General features: G+C 40.0%; 1 protein-coding gene across 2 annotated transcripts in view; it reads right to left on the bottom strand.

Annotated features, from left to right (window-relative positions):
• CDK13 (cyclin dependent kinase 13) overlaps positions 1 to 14,827 on the bottom strand; it is a 36,020-nt gene that overhangs the window by 3,004 nt on the left and 18,189 nt on the right. For both annotated transcript variants that reach the window (XM_083468757.1, XM_083468756.1), the window contains 8 exons: positions 13,286 to 13,475; positions 9,328 to 9,384; positions 7,661 to 7,762; positions 7,493 to 7,570; positions 5,979 to 6,095; positions 4,660 to 4,791; positions 3,054 to 3,253; positions 831 to 1,448 (listed from right to left, as the gene is read on the bottom strand). In XM_083468757.1, the coding sequence (XP_083324883.1) occupies positions 831 to 1,448; positions 3,054 to 3,253; positions 4,660 to 4,791; positions 5,979 to 6,095; positions 7,493 to 7,570; positions 7,661 to 7,762; positions 9,328 to 9,384; positions 13,286 to 13,475 (1,494 nt within the window). The remainder of the gene's footprint in view (positions 1 to 830; positions 1,449 to 3,053; positions 3,254 to 4,659; positions 4,792 to 5,978; positions 6,096 to 7,492; positions 7,571 to 7,660; positions 7,763 to 9,327; positions 9,385 to 13,285; positions 13,476 to 14,827) is intronic.

The raw sequence follows: 14,827 nt of genomic DNA, 5'->3' as shown, positions 1-14,827 counted from the left end.
AGGGTTGGTTAGGTCTAGTCAAAGGTGACTATGGGGTGTGGTGCTCATCTCACTTCAGGCCGAGGGAGCTGGTCTTTGTCCACAGACAGCTTTCTGGGTTATGTGGCCAGCATGACTAAACCGCTTCTGGTGCAATGGAACACCGTGAAGGAAGCCAGAGCACACGGAAATGCTCTTTACCTTCCTGCTGCAGCAGTACCTATTTATCTACTTGCACTGGTGTATTTTCGAACTGCTAGGCTGGCAGAAGCTGGGACAGGGCAACGGGAGCTCACCCCATGATGCGGATTGTGCCACCCATGTCCCATAAGCACATCGAATGAGTGAATATGAAACATCACTATAAGACTTTGCTCTACTTTAATATACTCTCAATATTTGTATACCTTGCTATTCATGTGGCAGTGAATTTTGACTACACTGGCTGGAACAGAACCAGCTACACCCAGGCTAGTATCAAAAGATCTTTGCAGGCCAAAGGATTGTCAGGACGTGTTTTGCTCGAATGAGCCCCAGCCCCCCATGCTGCATGCCAAACCATTTTTGAAAGTGAGGAGGGTGTCAAAAGCTTATGGAATAAGCCCCTATGCCATATTGCAAAGGGGGGAAAAAAACCCCTCTGTAAAAGTACAACTCCCTGGATTCCAGCCTCCGTTTGTAAAGGTTACATTGCCAGGTCCCAATTTTATGCTGTTATACTGCAATAATGAGCTTCTACTACAAGGGCCTATGTCAGACCATTTTCATTATAGAATACTGTACTATTTACCCACTTTTGACAGGAGTAGCAGCAGAAAAAACACATAACAAGTAAAGACATTCTCTCCTACCTGCATGTGCATATAATGATTTGATAAGATGGGGATAAATGGATACTGGCGATTCTGCATCTTCCCAGGTGCCACCAGACGCAGGCGTACTTGGTTCTGGAGGTTGCCTGGGATGTAGTAGCATCTCATTTCCTGATCCATTCTCCTTTTCTTCTAACAAGTTTTCTTTTTGCTTCACTTGCTGAGTCTTTAGTAGCTGAGATAGCAAAACTGTGAACGCACTCTGCACAGCTGCTTGAGTGACCTCAGTGTCAACCTTTGCTTGGGTCAGTTGAGCTGGCTGCGCAGGAGGCAAAGAGGCTGCAGTTTGTTTTAAAGGCTCCTGGTCTGGTGAGAGAGGCAGTGGGAGCTGCTGCTGTGGCGGCGGCGGCGGCTGCTGCTGCTGTGGCGGCTGCTGCTGCTGCTGCTGTTGCTGCTCCTGCTCAGTCTGTTTTTCTCCTGCTTCCAAAATGCCAGCTGGAAGGTTTATTTTATTCAGCTGTTGCTCAGTCTCAGGATTCACCTTAATATTCAGCACTTGAGCAAATTGTGCCATGTTAATACTGGATTTAGACTGAAACAGGTTTAGGAGAATGGCCACTTCATTTTGATTTAGTGGCTGTCCACTGCCTCCTTTCACTGAAAACAAAACAAAAACAGGTGTTTAATATGACCATAGGTAAGGACCAAAGCAAAATTAATTGACAATGGCTGTTCAGATGTTTACCTAAACCTTGGCTTAGAATATCACAATGAGCATCCCACACACTCTAGAGAGGGAGAGAATGAAAGTTTCTGTTTTCCTTTTATATCCAAACTCACAGAACAGTAATTGTTCTAAGTTTTCACTCTCTTCCTCTTATACCTGAAGCTCATAAATCAGGTGTATATTTGCATTCACCAGCACAGATGGGTTTTTCAACAAGAAAAATTAAATGAATTTGTACATTACACTTGGGAAAAGGTACTATCTCAGCAAAATGACCACATAATCTGAAAATAAATTTTGACATACAAAGGAAAACATGCTTGAATGGTTTTCTCTCACCATTTCCTAAACATTCCTAGTTGTCTGGTTGCAAAACCACACTTCCCTATCCTTAATGACCTTACCTCTTGTTCAGCTTGCTGCGTCTACCTGTCACTGAACATAATGGACATGAGGGCAAGAAATCATGGAATAGCCCAGAAAGGCTATGGTGGGTGGTTGAATGGGCACACACAAACACATTCTCAAGATAGAAGCTAAAAAAATTACTTGTTGCCACCAGGTGACTATGCAGAGCCAACCGCCATTTTGTGTAAGCCCTCTTCTCTGCTAGAAGATAATATGCATATTCAGCATGATCTACACTCTGAGCCTGCGTGGAGTAATGGTTAGTGTTGGACCATGACCTGTGAGACCAGGGTCCGAAACCCTACTCAGCCATGAAGCTCCCTTGGGCCAGTCAGCATCTCTTAGGCTAAGGTACCTCACAGGGTTGTTGTGAGGAAGAAATGAGAACCATGTACGCCATCTTGAGCTCCTTGGAAGAAAAAGGCAGTATATAAATGCAATAGATAAATACTCCAGTGGCAAAGAAGAGGGACAATAAATTCCTAAGGGATCAGCTCTCTGTGTCTGGCCCAAAAATATGTCAGTTATTGTTCTCCTTTATGGGCTGCAACAATAAAAGGTAAAGCAAACAATCTTCCTTTCCTCTTGATTATTTTCAAGGCTGACTGGGCAAATCTGATAATGAAGCTAAGACATTAGTTCAGGGATCAGCAACCTGCAGCCCATGAGGGTCATTTAAACGGCCCACGAGCCACCCCTGAACCAAGCTGCCCGCTTGGCAAGCCCCCGTGCTAAACCCCGCACAGCGTGGAGCGGGGACTGGCTTCTGCGGTGCCGGAAATCGCATCTGTGCCGACGCGATCCGGCCCACAGAGCGATCTCCGCAGGAGTGAACCAGCCCGGGCGAGGTAAACCTTGCCGACCCCTGCATTAGATGCAGACACATTAAAGGTATCTGGTGACAAGTCGCTTCTTTACAAAGGTGTAAGTTCCTGCAACATGTTCACATGAAGTCAATGGGACATACCCACATTTGTCTTACAACAGAAATATACCAAGCTGAATGTGACTGCACGTACACAGGTTGCCTGTAGAAAAACTGTTACAAAACCCCAAGTTAAATTTCATTGCCCTGCAGATTTGTTTGGGAAACTGTACATGAATTGAAACAATAAGAAATTACTGACCAAGTGCTATGTTAGAACTGCCTTGCATTTTCAGTTGAGAAGAGGTCTGCAGGCCTTGGGGTGTGTTGGCTCTGCTGTCATCCATTCCCAAGGACAAATCCTTCCTTGGAATTTTAGTTGCATCATCGGTCATGCCCATCTGCTTTTGCCTTCTGCGCTTCTTACTCCATAGCTCATGGCAATCCTGCCATAAAGGAAGGCTGTAAAAAAAAAAAAAAAGGATCATAACATCTGAGATTTAGTGATGAGTCAGTAAGACCTCATACCTGAAACAAAAACATCCAACTTGTGGCACTGCTTTGCAGTCTCCTTCATTTCTTAACAAAAACCAGGAATAAAACTGTTCAACACAGGATAATACTTGCTGTTAAGGAGCTTTGCAGCAATAAGATACGAGGTATGAATTCCACCACTCAATAGCTATGTGAGGTATCTTGGTGCCAAGCTCAGCTGACCTTTCTCATGTAGGCAAATGTTTTTGGTCATGTTCCTCATACATTAGATGTAGCCAAAATTCTTTTAAGTTAACAAAAGGGGGGGGGGGTGCCTGTACATTATCTTTTCAAGTTTGTTCTTTTCTCCATCATGTGTGCAGAAGAAGCACACTGGCCCCATTCACATGCAACAGAAAGCCATAGTCTTGTACATATGAAGCATACTCATGTCAACTGCTCCAATCAAGCTCTCTTCACGCTACCTTAACGGAAACTGAGAAACAAACCACAAAGCAACAGGCTTTGTGTTACATACAAACAAACACTTATAGTTTATTTCTACAAGGACTAAGCCAAGAACAAACCTTGGCTTCAAGAATGAACCTGCTTGTTCAAAGGAAGTCATAGGGTCTGTCTCACCCCCCGTAGAATAAAACACAGGATTTAATCAAGTAAAACAGCAAACCAATAACTCTCCTTTCCCACAGAGACATTTATAAGTCTGTAGAATATTAATTAGCAGAAGGCCTGATTGAAGAGGAAATTATTCACCTCCCTGGGGGTAGCATTCCACAAACAGGGAGCCACTACAGAAAAGGCCCATTCTCGTGTTGCCACCCTCCAGACCTCACCTGGAGGCAGCACAAGAAGAGGGGCCTCAGGTGATGAACACAGAGTCACGGTTTGCATGGGCAGAGGTATTGCAGTCTCAACTTATACGGGAGTTATGTTCTAGGGACAGTGCCGAAGGCCAAAATGACATATAGTCAAAGCATACTCTCCCTGCACCTCCAAAAGCTTGCCCAAAGTGTGTACAATGGCAGGTGAGATTGCCACTATTCCCCCCCACACACACCCCGATACACACACTTTTGTTTTATTTTGATCGGCCAAGAGTGCTAACAAGTAAACTTGCACAAATTAGATGCCGGTAAGTTGTGGGTCAACTGTATACCAAAGCTACCCTCCTTACTTGTAGAGCCATTAAATGCTGGAAGTTTTATGAAGTTTAGAAGCATCATTCCAACAGTATGCTCATAATGTATTTTATACACACACACCCAGTTGCAGAAAAACTGAAAACGTGCATCACAGGACACCTGCTAGTAGAACTGAATGAAGTATTAAAGTCTTGTTTCTGTAGCAAATGAACTCTAGAGAGGGGTACTTACTCTGGTGGAGGCATCTTTGAAGGGTCCACATCTCTCAGAAATTCACACTGAAGTGCCTGTTCAGCTGTGCAGCGCTTGCTGGGATCCAAAGCAAGCATGTAATCAAAGAGATCTAGTGCAGCTGCGGGAATACTGTCAAGAAGATGAATAAAGTGATGTAATTTCTCATCAGAGTTCAATTTTGTGTGTTTTCAACCACCTCTTCTAACTTACTGGCTTGGTGAACTTAGTTTTATAATTTACTGTACAATTAGGACTCCATGCTATAGACTTCAGGACAAATCCAAATTCCTTTGACAGCATAGGCTTATAATTTATTTCCATTTATATGTTGCTTTTCAGTGGCAGTTCCCAGATTTGCAGAAAAACAAAAAATGCAACTACAAAAACAGGATATTTCAAAGTTAACTGGGTTTAGAAGAGCAAATTCAAAGCATCTTAGAAATTTAACAAACTTAGGCACAACTGCAATTTACAGCACATAAGGTATAAGCACATGACCATATTTCATAAACATCAAAGCGGTTTACAAAAAGAATTCCTGTGTCTTCAACAGCATCAGGAGAGGCAGGTATTAAAACAGGGGTCACATTTCCAAACATGGAGATTGCAAAGAAGTGGGACCACTAGAAAAAATGAATAAGCCTTAGATAGCATGTGAGGGTTCTCATGATTGTTTTCCACAATATAAACTAGATGTTGGGGATAAATGTTTTTGCCTAATTTTCTTAATATGTTAGGACCATTTTAAGCAGCGTGCCAATGGAGCCCACCTGTAGCATTCTATGTGCTTGCCATACCTCACCTATGTCTGCTGTGTCAGCATGGAAAAGCTGGATAGCCCTGCTGGCTTATCCATTCAGCTGACACACAGTAACTAAAAGAACAGTTCAAAATTGAAGCCAGCTGAATGGAAAACTCTTTCTATCTATAATATCCTTGCTTTGGAAGTTACAGGGAGTTCCAAAGTAACTGAATAAAATGAAATTTTAAGAATCCTTTCATAAGTTTTAAAAGCATGCACATAATTTTTAAAAAATCTCCCCTTGAGGAAAGGGGCACAAGTACCAGCTTCCTGGCTAGAGTTAATGGATATATAGATTGATGGATCTGTACAGGCACATACTCCATATACTGGAGGGTAGAATCCATGAAAAAGAACAGACCAGCATTAACGATATTATGAACTGTACCAATTGCAGATGCATCAAGGGAATATTAAGAGCATAGTTTTAATAGCTTGACAAAACAGAAGCCAAATTCTGACTCAACAAAATCAATGAAGGAAAAAAAACCAGAATTAGTAGCTCATTCCTTACAAAGCAAATTCTTCTCTTAGTCTTCTACGATACTGCTTCTTTGGTTTCATGGTGTTGAAATATGCCAGTTTTATCACATCAGGCCATACTGCAGGGCAAGGACTCCCACATATGCGGCTGTATGAAAAACATTGAATGAATGCATGTAGATATTAAGGTTAAAAGGTACAAGTAAAAAATACTGAATCAAAATGAGAATGTGATGACTATTTCCCTTAGCCTGGAACCTTATAAACTTAAATAAAGCAACTGAAGAGAAATACAAAGATAATGAACTTGGCAAATAAGAATACCCCATGACGAAGAGACCATTTGGTTTTAGGCCTATTAAGGTGATGTGGAGAAGAGACTTGATGAAACTCAAAACATTGGTTATGATTAGCTAATGTTAACTGTACAGTTAAGTTATCCAAGTTGGAAACTGGTGACATGGTAACTGTGGTTACTCTCTGACTTTACATCAAGCTATTGCATTTTAAAAGATAAACAGAGGAGCGGTTCTCTTCTACATATTTTGCCACTAGGCAAGTGAGTGAGGTTTCGTACAAGGGTATGTGTGCTTAGGATCAAGGTACAGGAAGAAATACTTGGACACAGACTGATCTGTGCCATGCCCAATATATTTTGATGTAACAGAAGGTAAACATAATGAGTGATAGGCTCATTCTTCTATAGCACAGAAGAAAAAGGGAAATTTTATAATAACCTAAATCATCTCAAGTATTCTTGCCCAGTTTTAGTACTACAAGATCTGCTAGCATAAGAGGAGCTAGTGGCCCACCTAGTCCAACTGTTCTCGCAGTTGGCCAGCCTGATGCCTCTGGAAGCCCAAGTGTGATGACTATTGTAAGTTATCACACCGAAGGTGGTTCAGGTATTCATCATGTTAATGAAATGAATCAAATCCATTCTCAATGTTCAACAAAAGAGACAAGCAGCTATTTTAAGCTAGATAAAACAACAACAAAACATTATTTCATCTCTCACTTTTGGAACATGCTCTAGTGACATCTAGTGGCTCATTCTTTGGAGCACAACCTTTATTTTATGAGTACTGTATCAAGAGGAAAAAGAAAATTGCCCTCTTACAGAGAGAGATCAATGTTCTTCCATAATTTGTAGTATTAGAAGTCAAGATTGAGAACTCCTCTGACTTGGGGACTCTAGGAAGGCCTAACGTAAGGTGTTCTGTGGATAATAATTCATTTCACTATTCAAAATGCAGCAAAGGCTAATATGACTACTGCTGCCACCACAAATAGCTAATTAACTCAGAAGATGCAACAACAACAACAACAACAACAACAACAACAACAACAACAACAAAAGGACATGGGAAGGAAAAATAAATGTTACTTCTTCCTAAGTATGCATCAGCCTGTGTAAGGGAAAAAAAGCCCTCCCTTCCTGTGAAAGGACTTCAGTTTCACTATTTTAAACACTACCAAGCTGCACATTTCACTGTGGGCTTCTGAGGGACTGTTACAGACCCAACATTATAAATGACAACTGACCTTATCAGCTCCAGCTGAGCAAGTTCCTGATTTGCCTGAAATATTGGTTTTTTAGTAAAAAGTTCACCCAGGATACATCTGGAGGAGAGGAGAAACAGAACATTTTCATCAATAGCATTTTAACAATGTTGTTGTTGCAAAATATTCTGCTTTTATTAAAAGCCTTACCCGCAGCTCCAGACATCAATGGCAGGTGTGTATCGTTCTTCTCCCAATAAAAGTTCAGGAGGACGGTACCATAAAGTGATAACTTTGTTGGTATATGGTCGACTGGAAAAGAAAACAAATTTGAATTTTCTCAAAAAATGAATTACTATGAGTAACTCAAAATACTGGGGTGGGGTGGGGGGATAAAACATCTCACAGTTCTCCTGATCCCACTCAGAAGCAGAAAAAACCCCTTTAAAAATGTGCTCATCACTAGAATCACAGGTTTCCTTTCACTATTTGTCTGCCTCAAAATAACCACAATTATTTTATTATCTTCTCAGTTCAGTTACGAACTATACAAGTCTTAATTCCAAAGCAATTCAAAACACAGAAGGAAACCTATCTTGAACTGGCTTGAAACCAAAACATTTTGAAGTTCACTGGCTCTGAATGGACTTTATAAGCATCCACCACCAGGTTAAGACCTCCATTTTATTTCTATAAATACTATATGTCTACAGAAAATGGAGATTTCTTAATAAGATCCCTTATGCCCTTGCTACTTATTTGAAGAAAGCAATTTTAAAAGCATAGGTCCAATTCTCACAGAGGCAGTAGTTATGTATCTCTATCTAAATATTCCACTTCAAGGTAGAATAGGGGGCTCACAGAATAGGTCTTCATAAAACATTCATAAGAACTAAGCCTGTTAAAAAGATTTAGCTGGAACCCTTCACTCAAACACTGTGTTGTGCACACTGCTGCAGGGCTGTTTATTTTGTGTGGAGGATCATACAATTGCATGAGCACCCCACCTGTAACCATTTAGACTAGGCTTCCTCAACCTCGGCCCTCCAGATGTTTTTTGGCCTACAACTCCCATGATCCCTAGCTAGCAGGACCAGTGGTCAGGGATGATGGGAATTGTAGTCTCAAAACATCTGGAGGGCCGAGGTTGAGGAAGCCTGGTCTAAATGGTTACAGCACAGGTGAGGCTTTACTATGGTCATGAAGTTAAGGCCTAATACAGGTACAGGCTTGAGAATCAGTAAACAGCATTATGGAACAACTCTCTCCATTTAGATTAAATAGGAATATATAATTTGCATTTTGTTTTTCTCTTGAAGTGGTATTCTGAAAAGCTATATAATAATATTTTAAAGAAGCCAAAATTAACAATAAGTAACATAATTGTGTGATGTAATTTAAATATGAGTGGAATAATATAATATATATTCCAAACGTAAGTATATCCATTTTAAAAAGGTATACACAGCAAATCAGACCTAAACTAACAAACTGAGGTTTTTATAGACTATTAAAAAGCTTAAGAATTTAATTCAAGAGTCATTAATTCACATGATATAAAACCACATAAATAAGCAAAATGGGTTAAAGCCATGGAAAATAACTAGGGCTGCCATATTTTGAAGAGCAAAAAAGAGAACGTATTTGCCAACCTCTACTTTTAACTATGGTTCGCTATTAGGACTCTATACTCGTGAAAAAGAGGACGTGTCCTGGAAAAAGAGGACACATTTCAACCCCATAACTATTTTCTGCTACTTTTATTACAGAACTTTTTGAAACGCTTCACCTGGCTTTTAAAATTTACTTATGAGGAATTTCTCAAAACACTGTCAAGAAGAACGGACATGTAGCTTTGGACTTAGTATTAGACTTACCTCTCCTCAGAGCTATACAGCCGAGCAAGCCCAAAATCTGCAAGCTTGATCTGCCCTCTAGTGGAAAGAATAAAGATTTTACGCAATTTTTAAATATCTAAACAAGGGCTGTGAGGAAATGAAATCAGAAAAAAATATAAATCCCTGCATGAAAAAAAGAATTTGTAGCAAATCTTAATGCTTATGAACTAAAAATTAGAGTATGTATCACAATAGATAGAAATACTTAAAGAACCTACTTAAAGTTCTAAATGGCTAAGTTGGTTAGTTTTCCATACAATATTATTAATATTATGAAACAACTTTCATGTTATGACAGCAAGACCTTCGGTAAAAACCCTCAGATGGGTCATTTTAGGTTTTAAAACATGGTGGGTTGTTTACATACCACTTTCAAACTTGCATACCCAAAATGGTATACTGTATAGTTATAACAATATATAATACAGGTAAATGATGAAATAGAAACAAAAAATTACAGAACAACAGTGCAGCAGTAATAGAGATAAACCCCAAGTAAGCCACCTTTACTTCCTTACCAATTGCAACAGCAACTCTCTGGGGTCTTGTAAGCAGTGGGTCCTGTTCCTGCCCCCTCCACTTCACATGCTGCGAGACTGATATTACTTTATGTACATACTGTACCTACCACTTAAGACATGTTTTAAAAATTAAGCTATAAAACTTTTCTAAATAAATAAAAATAAACTTTGCAAACAAAGAAGACCCCCTGACCTAGCTCTATGGGCATATCCCATTATGTGCAGAAATGGTGCTTTGTGTGAACAGAGAACATGCAGTGGTACCTCGGGTTAAGAACTTAATTCGTTCTGGAGGTCCGTCCTTAACCTGAAACTGTTCTTAACCTGAGGTACCACTGTAGCTAATGGGGCCTCCTGCTGCTGCCGCCACGCAATTTCTGTTCTCATCCTGAAGCAAAGTTCTTAATCCAAGGTACTATTTCTGGGTGAGCGGAGTCTGTAACCTGAAGCGTCTGTAACCCGAGGTACCACTGTAGTTCCACTCTTCTGCATTCCAATGCTTAAGATTGTGCAGATGCAGAAACATGCCTCTATTACTGTAGTGGACTGATAGCATGTCAGGTATTGTGCACATAGAGCATTCCACAAACGGGGAGCCACTACAGAAAAGGCCATTCTCGTGTTGCCACTCTCTGGATCTCACATGGAGGCAGCACGTGAAGAAGGGCCTTAGATAATGAACAAAGAGTCCAGGATGGTTTATATGGGGAGAGACGGTCCTTCGGGTATTGCGGTCCTAAGCCATTAAAGGCTTTATAGGTCAAAACCCGCACTCTGAATTGGGCCTGGAAGCTAACTGGCAGCCAGTGCGGTCAGGTCCACATTTCCTGCTTCACATGGTCTTGCAGATGCCTGCAGCCGGGAAGCCTGCACACATGGCCTCTTTTATTGGCCATTCTGGGTCGCACAACCCACTGCCACAGATCAAGAGGCGCAGATGACTGCAAAGGTTGCAAGGTTTCTAGCTGGGGCAATCAGAATAAGGTCCACTATTTGACTGCTGATTCAGAACCCTAAACCGTGTTTTATATAACTGACTTTTATTTTGTTCTGTGTATATCGCAATGCTTTTTGTTGCTATGGCCGGCGGCTGATGCAAATAAAGTTTCATTCATTCATTCATTCATTCATTCATGGCACCAAGGCAATATCACTATTTGTTCCCAGAAACCATATTGTACATGGAATTCACTATATAGTTGAGGAAACAACTGTAATATCTAAGTAACCACTGCATGTACAGTGGTGCCCCGCAAGACGAATGCCTCGCAAGATGGAAAACCCGCTAGACGAAAGGGTTTTCCGTTTTGGAGGTGCTTTGCAAAATGAATTTCCTATGGGCTTGCTTTGCAAGACGACAATGCCTTGCGAGTTCCTGCGGGTTCCCCCCCCCTTTTCTAAGCCGCTAAGCCGCTTATCAGCTGATCCGATCAGCAGATAAGCCACTAAAAGCCGCTAATAGCGCTAATCCGTCAATGGGCTTGCTTCACAAGACGAAAAAACCGCTAGACGAAGAGAATCACAGAACGGATTCTTGCGAGGCACCACTGTATAGCACATTGCTTTAATCCAGGAGTGGGGAACCTCCAGCCTGCAGGTCCAGTTTGGCCCAGCACAAGTCCCCATTTAGTCCAGAAGGCTGTTTACCCCAAACCATACCCACTTGCCCAACACCCCACATCAGATGGTTCCAGTTTCCCCATGGGAAATTTAATCCCACAGCCAATCCCTGCAGAAAGAAGGTTTGAGGTTACCTCCCACAAGCACCATTAAAGACTCTTTCCAAGACCTGTTTGATGCTTTGAAGTCCTGAAGATAATCGCCTGATAGCATTGTGATGCCAGGCAATTGGTCAACCAGTTAATTTGGCCAGCAGAAAAGGGAAAGTAAATATTCCATATCAGATTCATTGCCCCAGCTTTAATCCATATAGCTATGTATCTTGTTTGAATACCCAAAGGTATCCATCCAACTTACTACTAAAATATTCATCTGCCAAAAAAAGTTTATCCACCACTGCCTGTCCTACTGTCTTTCCAATTCCATTCTGCAGAAACTCAAGGTTAAAGACGAACCAGCTCATTTGAAATGCCTTACAGCTAATGATAATTACAAAATACCTAAGAACATAATCCTGCCAAGACTTCCTAGTCTTATAATAATTTCATTTTTATATACCCAATACAATTTAAAATGCCTGAACATGGCAAGACAATAACTTCATCTGCCAATACGTAATACTGCAACAGTAAAATGTATTAGTCAGGGGAGATTAATTGGGGAATAGTTGACTTGATGGCAACTATACAGTGAGTAAAGGGCTCCATCAATATTTTCAGTTTATTTTTGGTATATTGATTTCCTTGCCATTGTACATTCGTTTGTAAATTTTCCTGATGCATTAAGTATTGGCATCCAACGAAATTGTTTTGCCATTATTAGGGCATGTATAAAGTGAAGTCAAAGGAATAATAAGCCTTTGGAAGATTCTGCTTTTAGGTATTTTGTAATTTTATATTTGCTTTTAAGGAACTTTAGCTCTCCAAATTAGAAGCCTATTTTCTTAAAGACTTCAGCAGCAAGCCTTTCCAGGTGAACCAATGATTCAGTCTTTATATAAGCCTGATACCTGTGAGTATTCTAACAAGATAAGCAGTTGCATTTATTTATTTCATAAAATTCATACACAGTTTGACTGTAAAAAAACAAACCAACCTCAAAGTGCTTTACCAAAAAGATAAAAACAATCAAATTATCAATAAGAATAACAACAATTTAACATTTTCAAGAAAGTAAAGTAACAATAGACTAAAACTCAGATTAACTTTCTAAACATTTAGGTAGGCTTGTCTAAACAAATACGTTTTTAGTAGCGGCCAAAAAGGGCACACTAAATGTGGATTAAACTATATGGATTGAACTATGAAGTTCATACAATTAAAAGTGCTATTAAAATGCAACAACGTTTCTTATAATAACCTGAGTCTAGACTGAATTGTTTGTTGTTAGGTGTCTTTGGAGAAAGTGTGTATCGTAGTGTCTGAAGTAGCCCTCAGCAGCTTTAAAAGAAGTGTATCACCAGTGCAAATAAAATCCAATTGCAGCATAAGCCATGTATTAGTAAAAACAAAAGTCTTGAAGCACTATATGTCAGGGATGTTTTAGTTGCAATTCTTGCACTACAGGGAGTTGAACCTGATGTCCCTTGGGGTTCCTTACAACTCTATTATTCTATTATTCTACCTTGAAGACAAACACATTTATTATGACATAAACTTTGGTGGATGACTGTCATCAGCCTATTCATCATCAGACTATTAGCAAGCTCTTTATCAACCTGTGTTAATGCAAGTTAGGATTTATCAAGACATTTTTGCATTTCTAATATCTGTGTATACAGAACTGAATGAATATACCTGTTGTTTAGTAAGATGTTGGAGCATTTAATATCTCTGTGCAAGAAGTTCTTCTTGTGACAATAATCCAAGCCTTCCATCAACTGCCTCATGAATGATTTAATGTGACTCTCATCAAAATGAACCAAGCCAGATTCTAGGAGCCCCATCAGGTCATGATCCATATATTCAAACACAAGGTAAAAAGCACCTGCGGGGAAATATAATTTTTTTTCATGTTTAGTTTAATTTTTGAAGACAACTGTTAATTCCATGCACTAAAATGAGATTTGTTCAGTTCACTACTTTGACATGTGTTGCCAAAATGCTGTAACGTAAGTAAGCATATCTTTCTTAAACATATTTCTGGAGAGGGAGGGATTTTACAAACCTATTCAGGACACTATTCTACATTTCAAGTTGGAATACCAATCTTTACCTCTGCACCTATTTTCATGGGAGTTGGAGGAGAGAAATTGCAAAGATATATTGTATACAAAATTGTTATCTGCTTTGATAATGGAGATTACAGGCATGGATGTTAGAATGGCACCCACAACAAAATTCTACATTTTGAGTCTGGTCCCATCTAATCTCCTGTACCCATTTCCAGGGGACCCATGGTTTGATATCCTGATTTGTTTCTACACACAAAAATTGTTAGAATAAATCACAGTTCTCCAGGTTCACCCATCATAGAAAACCGGTTAGTTCTAAAGAAGAGGCTTTTATCTCCTCATCACATATGCAAAAGCTCATACAGGTCTTTTTCCACAATGGTAAGCTATCTTCTATTTCAACAAGGCCATATTATAAGCCATACTGAGGGCTCCATCAGCGTTGTGGCAAGATAAAATCTCCCTGAGATACTGGAAAATTCTGCCAGTCAGTGTAGACAATACTGAGGTAGTTGAGTCAATGGTCTCTCTATAAGGCAGTTTCCTATGTTCCTAGATATTGTGTTGTACCTTTATAGGACACTTTTCATCTTGCTGGAAATGCAATGGGAAACTGCAAAAACACTCCGAGGTCTAGTATCATTGCAAGTCAGCTAACATTCAAATATATTCTTTTTTTCCATTGTAAAACGAATCAAGATCCAACCAATAAAAACATACGGAGTTAAACTGAATATAAATCCCAAAAACCTTTACTGAAAGATGTTTTTTCCTCAAGAATCTCAATATACGTTTGATATGCTTCCACAACTATTTAACAGCGTGTATATAACCTCACGAACTCACTGCTTAAGGTTATCCAACTGCTAAAATAAAAGATGAAGCCATTTCATGATTACTGTACTTCGTCTAACTCCAGTCACTTATATTCACAGTTCTACAGAATAAAAGATGAAGAGATGCCTCTTAATGACGAGTCAGTTACACTGAATTCTCCAATCCCTAACAGACTTCCCATTAGTTCTGACAGAGCCAAGTAAAGCAACTCATGTACAATGAGAACAGAGAAGGAACTCTGCAGTGAAGCATCCTCTGATAGCTGCATGACTGCTGTCAGTAAAACCTTCCAAGCTTCAGGCTTGCGCTAATATCGGCTTGCTAGCAC

This window comes from Podarcis liolepis (assembly GCF_965112155.1).
Source record: "Podarcis liolepis genome assembly, chromosome: 12".
Taxonomy (NCBI): domain Eukaryota; kingdom Metazoa; phylum Chordata; class Lepidosauria; order Squamata; family Lacertidae; genus Podarcis; species Podarcis liolepis.
Note: the sequence above shows the minus strand (reverse complement) of the source record. Positions and strands in the feature narration are given on the sequence as shown.